This window comes from Saccostrea echinata, unplaced genomic scaffold, assembly GCF_033153115.1.
Source record: "Saccostrea echinata isolate AGI-Se365-2 ecotype Australia unplaced genomic scaffold, CSIRO_AGI_Sech_v1 ptg000064l, whole genome shotgun sequence".
NCBI lineage: Eukaryota > Metazoa > Mollusca > Bivalvia > Ostreida > Ostreidae > Saccostrea > Saccostrea echinata.
This window is the reverse complement of record NW_026889813.1, coordinates 45,493-50,762: the sequence shown is the minus strand read 5'-3', so window position 1 is coordinate 50,762 and position 5,270 is coordinate 45,493. Positions and strand designations below refer to the sequence as shown.

At 35.4% G+C, this 5,270-nt stretch overlaps 1 protein-coding gene across 1 annotated transcript; it reads right to left on the bottom strand.

The window, feature by feature from the left end:
* Positions 1–379: 379 nt before the first annotated feature.
* LOC133175851 (uncharacterized) lies at positions 380–3,093 on the bottom strand. Its single transcript, XM_061310981.1, has 2 exons — positions 2,922–3,093; positions 380–2,148 (listed from the first exon to the last, which is right to left on the bottom strand). The coding sequence occupies exons 1-2, from the start codon at positions 3,049–3,051 to the stop codon at positions 608–610; spliced, it is 1,671 nt and encodes a 556-aa protein (XP_061166965.1). The 5' UTR covers positions 3,052–3,093; the 3' UTR covers positions 380–607.
* Between the last annotated feature and the right edge of the window lie 2,177 nt (positions 3,094–5,270).

Sequence of the window (5,270 nt, the reverse complement as noted above, 5' to 3'; positions counted from 1 at the left end):
AAGTCAGACCAGATCCAGTGAGGGAAACCTGGAAAATCCCTAAATCAAAAACAAGAGGGTAGGATTCAGGAGGTGATGAGAAGCTTTATTAAGAATATCTGCAAAGACAGCGACGACCACCAAAGCACTGACATGTAGTTGAATATAAAGGCTAGTCGCGGAATTATTTGCTTTCAGGAAGTGTGGTAGGCGGGGCTTGTAAAGATAAACATTGAACTTACAAGGTAGTGAGACGTTCTTAATGCAAAAATATAGATTAAGAAATTACCACTGCACTCATCACATCACCAGTTGATGTTGAAAGAATAAAAAGAAAGGTACAATTTTCTCATATATTTTATTCAGAAATGTTTTTAGAAGAGATGATTCAAACGTCTACCAAAAAGAAATCCTCTTAAAATGTCAGTTGAATACATGTAGTGCCGAGTTAAGTCTAAATATCTTATTTTGTTTCAACTGGAAGAGTTGCGTATGTACATGTAACACAGTTATCAGGTAATAAATTATTTAAGCTAAATCCACTCTGTTGTAGAGATAGGAAAACAGTTCAAAAGGAATGTAAAGATCAGTCAGAGATGTGCGTTCTAAAAAAAATTAGTGCACTCAATCATTTCAGGTATTTTGTGGAATACAACTCTCCAGATCTGGTACCGAACCACAGCTGATTTTGTTGATCAACAGCTGTTGAGATGATTTCTTCAGAAATACCAGTATCTATCTCATGCATAAACTCCAGACTTGGATTAATGATGAAGAGCGATGCGTTCGATGCCATGATAACATTCCCAAACTTGTCCACTGATGCACTCGCTGAATACAAAGTTATGTTTACTTTGTTCATCTTTGCTGAGGAAATTTGATCGGCTTCCAAAGGGATTAAACCGTCAGAATGTGCGCGAATGGCAACTATTTGACCATTTAGAGATATGATCTGATTTATATCATCAGATGCCTTCTGTGTGTGGTATACGCATTCAAATTCTCCATTCTTGTTAAGTTTCATAATAAAGTATTTTTTGCCATTTGCATGATGTGCAACAACGAATATTTTTTCATCTTGGTACAAAATTCCACAAAGATTTGAAACAATGGAAGAAAGATCTGCTAAAACCTTTACATCTCCTTCTTTTGATATTGAGGTAATGATAGGTTTAGAACCACCATATCCCTGTGTTATTAAAACGTCACCAGAGGGTGTGCAACAATTGAATACAGGCCTAAAGTCTACTTCAAAAGTTCTTATGACCTCGCCTGTTGTATTTCGAAGATATACTGTGCCTCCCAATTGGTTCACCCACACTAGATTGTTTTCAGACACACATACTCCATGTATGCATGCCACCTTTTGTTCTATTGTGGGATAGTGTTTAATGGTAATTTTCGCTAAAAACAAGTTGGAAAAATCTTTTGCATATGTTTCCTCTTTCAATGCTACAGTATTTTGAATTTCCTTAACCAATATGGTGCGTTCATTCCTGGGCAAAGTTTGTTTGATCATATTTGCTTTTGACTTTTTATAGCTTTCAGCTTTAGAATTCAAGGGACTGTTCAATCGAAAATTTTCTTTCTTCTCTTGATGAGAACTTTTATTAAAGGTCGGACTTTTTACTCGAGGATTTGTTGTCCTCCTCTGCCTACTTTGTTTTCTCAAATTTTCAAGCAGATTCCTACTTGGAAGGTCTTCTTTGTCCCTGTTTTTCTTTATTTGCAGGCAAATTTTAGAAATAGGATGCTTGTTTACTTTTTCCTTTCTGTCTTCGGTGTGTTTAATTGAAGATCGAAGCACTCTCTGAGCCTTCTTTTTTTGAAATCCTACATCAAGATGGGTACCTCCCTCTGACTTCTTTACGGTTTTTCTTTTCAATGACTCTTTCATTTTGACACCCTGGAGTTTTGCCTTATCGTTTGATTTATCTACATCTGTAGGGTGACGTTTACGTCCTCTAGCTGACGGCTTTACTCTCCTATCTGTTCTTTGATCATTATGCTCTAACTGGATCCGTTTCCGTTTGGAGTTTTGGACTTTTGTCGGAGTATTATGCTCTAACTGGATCCGTCTCCGTTTGGAGTTTTGGAATTTTGTCGGAGTATTAGGCTCTTTCTGGATCCGTCTCCTTTTGGAGTTTTGGACTTTTGTCGGAATATTATCTGAAAGTACGTTTTACTACCTTATAATTAAAATATGCTATGTACAGTTTAATTTTTTTTTTTATTTCTTAAAGTCATATATGGCGTATATTTTGTAAGTTCAGACTTACTAAAACTAAAAAGTTCTTTCTATTTGTTTTATTACTTTACGAAAAGATAGGACTTTCCTGCAAGTTACACAATTTAAATCAATCACGTTTCAAAGATATCAGAAATTTAAAACAATAACCGATTTATTTACCGACTCCGCATTTAAGTTACAGACACAGTTTAAAGTCAATTTAACTATGGAAACATGAGGTTATTCAAGTTCAAAATCGGTGAAAATGTTAATTTGAACGTTAATAACATATATCATATCTACCTACACTCAATTTCGTATTTTTATTTTTTAGCTCAGATACGCCATACATAGCTTTAAGGGGTTTGTCACACAAAAACTTCTTTATAATCTGGAAGCAGCAAAAAAAAAAAAAAAAAAAGGTCAGAATCGTTTTTTAAAAAAGACGATAAAATTTATATCAAAGTTTTCAGGCACAGTTTAGATTAAAAACATCTCATTTTTTTCTTTTGTTTTCGTTGTTGTTAGTGTTGTTTAATTGTTTCTAAATTTAATTATATATAAGGATCCTTGCTTAAATATTTAAATATTGTAGTCAAAAGAATATACATTTCTTTATAAAAATAAATTCCAACTCAAAATGTTGGATACTTTAAATATCCCCAACAGAATATTAGCAGGTCATCTTATCAATAATAAAGTGATGACACACCTTGTTCATATTGTCCACTCTCACATTTCCGTTTCCGGAGGTTATACGTTTTGCAAGGTACCGTCTCTTTGACATGTTCTCTAGACCTGTCTCTGGTAGCAGATTTAGTTCGCCCGTGGTGTTTCTTCATTTTAGATTTATCTATGTACAGGCTATACACAAACCCTACAAATCTCAAATACATGTACATTATTTGAACGGAATTTCAAAATTTCAGTACGTACGTGCTGTAATGTTGATAAATAGCCAAGTTCTAAGCCTTTTTTGTCAAATGGTGGTACTAGCAATTGCAAATGAAATTGTGTATATTGTAAATTCCCCGATGTAGATTCTTACTTATTTCTCTTTTTTACAAATGTACGCTTTCAATATCATACAACCCATAACGTTTCTAGACAAATTACTACGTTATTTAATCTGGAAACTCACCTGCCCACTCTTCTATATCAACGTTACGTCTTCAACATGTACGTATACACATGAAACGGGAGGAATTTCCTTGTCCTAGATCCAATATTTACCCAGAGTTGCCGTTCGTCACTCAATTCTGAACGATAACTCTTGGTTGTCATTTTTTTTTCAATTACGACACCCGAGGCAACAAAGAGGGTCCAGATAATTAAAGACTTTGTCTCAGTACCTATATGGCTACAAGCAGAAATATGCAGACAGCCTCGCCTACTATAAATAGATGAAAGTTTGTTCCTACCATACCCTGGGATCATAAGCGCTTGGTTTCAGGAGGGTGCATTTTGCGTATTAAGAGTTTTTCTGGGTGTATCTGAATACACCCATTAAAATAAAAATAAAATTGTATGTGAAATACTGATGCCCTCGTATAGCAACGTATAACGAAGGTTAACCTTTCTCAAAAGCAAATCAATTATGTTGGTACCCAAAATAACATGCTAAGGTCTTGTCTCAAGGTCTGGAATATACCTGTGAAATATTATTGCTCATACCTTGTACAGCGATTGTTTATAATCCGAGTGTCTTAACCTTAACACAAGGTTATTCTGGTAATATCAAGGTCATTCACAGTAAAGCTATATGTTTAAAATTTTTGGCTGGTCTGGAACTTCTTTGTCCAGAAATATTGGAGTTTCTTACTTCATACACAGATTTCTTATGACCTGAAGTTGTGTCATGATCTTCACCTAAGGTGAAGTCCTAGCAGCAACCATTGAAAAGATATGGAAAAGGTTGAAGTAGGTCAAAAATCAAGGTCAATGTCAAATGGTCAAAATAATGGTGCCCAAGGAAAGGCCTTCTCACAAGAAATACACATCTTAAATATGAAAGCCCTAGCACCAACCGTTTAAAAGTTATAGCCAAGGTTAAAGTTTTTCAAATGTAGGTCAAACTCCAATGTCAATGGGCCATAATTGTTGGTCTTGTCACAAGGAATACACATGTGAAGTATGAAAGCCCTGTCACCAACTGTTCAAAAGTTATGACCGAGGTGTAAGTTTTTCAAAGTAGGTCAAACTCCAAGTTCAAGGTCAAAGTCTATGGCATCCAAAGTAAGGTATTGTCACAAGGATAACATATGTGAAATTTGAAAGCCTTAACATCAACTGTTCAAAAGTATTGGTCAGGGTTAAAGTTTTCCAAAAGAAGGTCACACTCCAAGGTCAAGGTCAATGGGCTATAATTGTTGGTATACAAAGTAAGGTCTTGTCACAAGGAATACACATGTGAAGTATGAAAGCCTTAGCACCAACAGTTCATAAGTATCTAGTAGCCAAGGTTTCCAAAAGTAAGTCAAACTCTAAGTTCAAGGTCAAAGGGTCAAAGTTGCTGGTATCCAAATGAAGGTCTTGTCACAAGGATAGCACATATGAAGTATGAAAGCCCTAGCATTAACTGTTCAAAAGTTATGGCCAAGGTTAAAGTTAGAGAATATTTTGCAAAACTGGGTTAAACTCCAAATATGATGGTACCCAAAGAAAAGTCTTGTCACAAGGAATACACACGTGAAATATGAAATCCATAGCTCCAACCAATCAAAAGTTATGGGCAAGGTTAAAGTTTTAAAGGTTAGCACGTGACCTGCGCGTACACATTGCGATACCTAGCACAGAAACTGAAAGCAACGGATGGTGACGATTTCTAACTATGTAAAATATAGAGACGTCCCGGAAATACACGAAAATTAAGTCTAGAGGGGTCAGAAACCGAGTCAAACTTGTTCTTTTTAGCCTTTCTGTGTAATTCTGGGACGCCTTTACATAGCCTGGGATAGGGATCTAGCCACAATACGTATCCAAGGTTTTGCAAAAGACTGTACAGGAAAATGATTAATATCTTAATTCTTCACAAGAACTACAAAAAGCAAAAAAAAAAAAA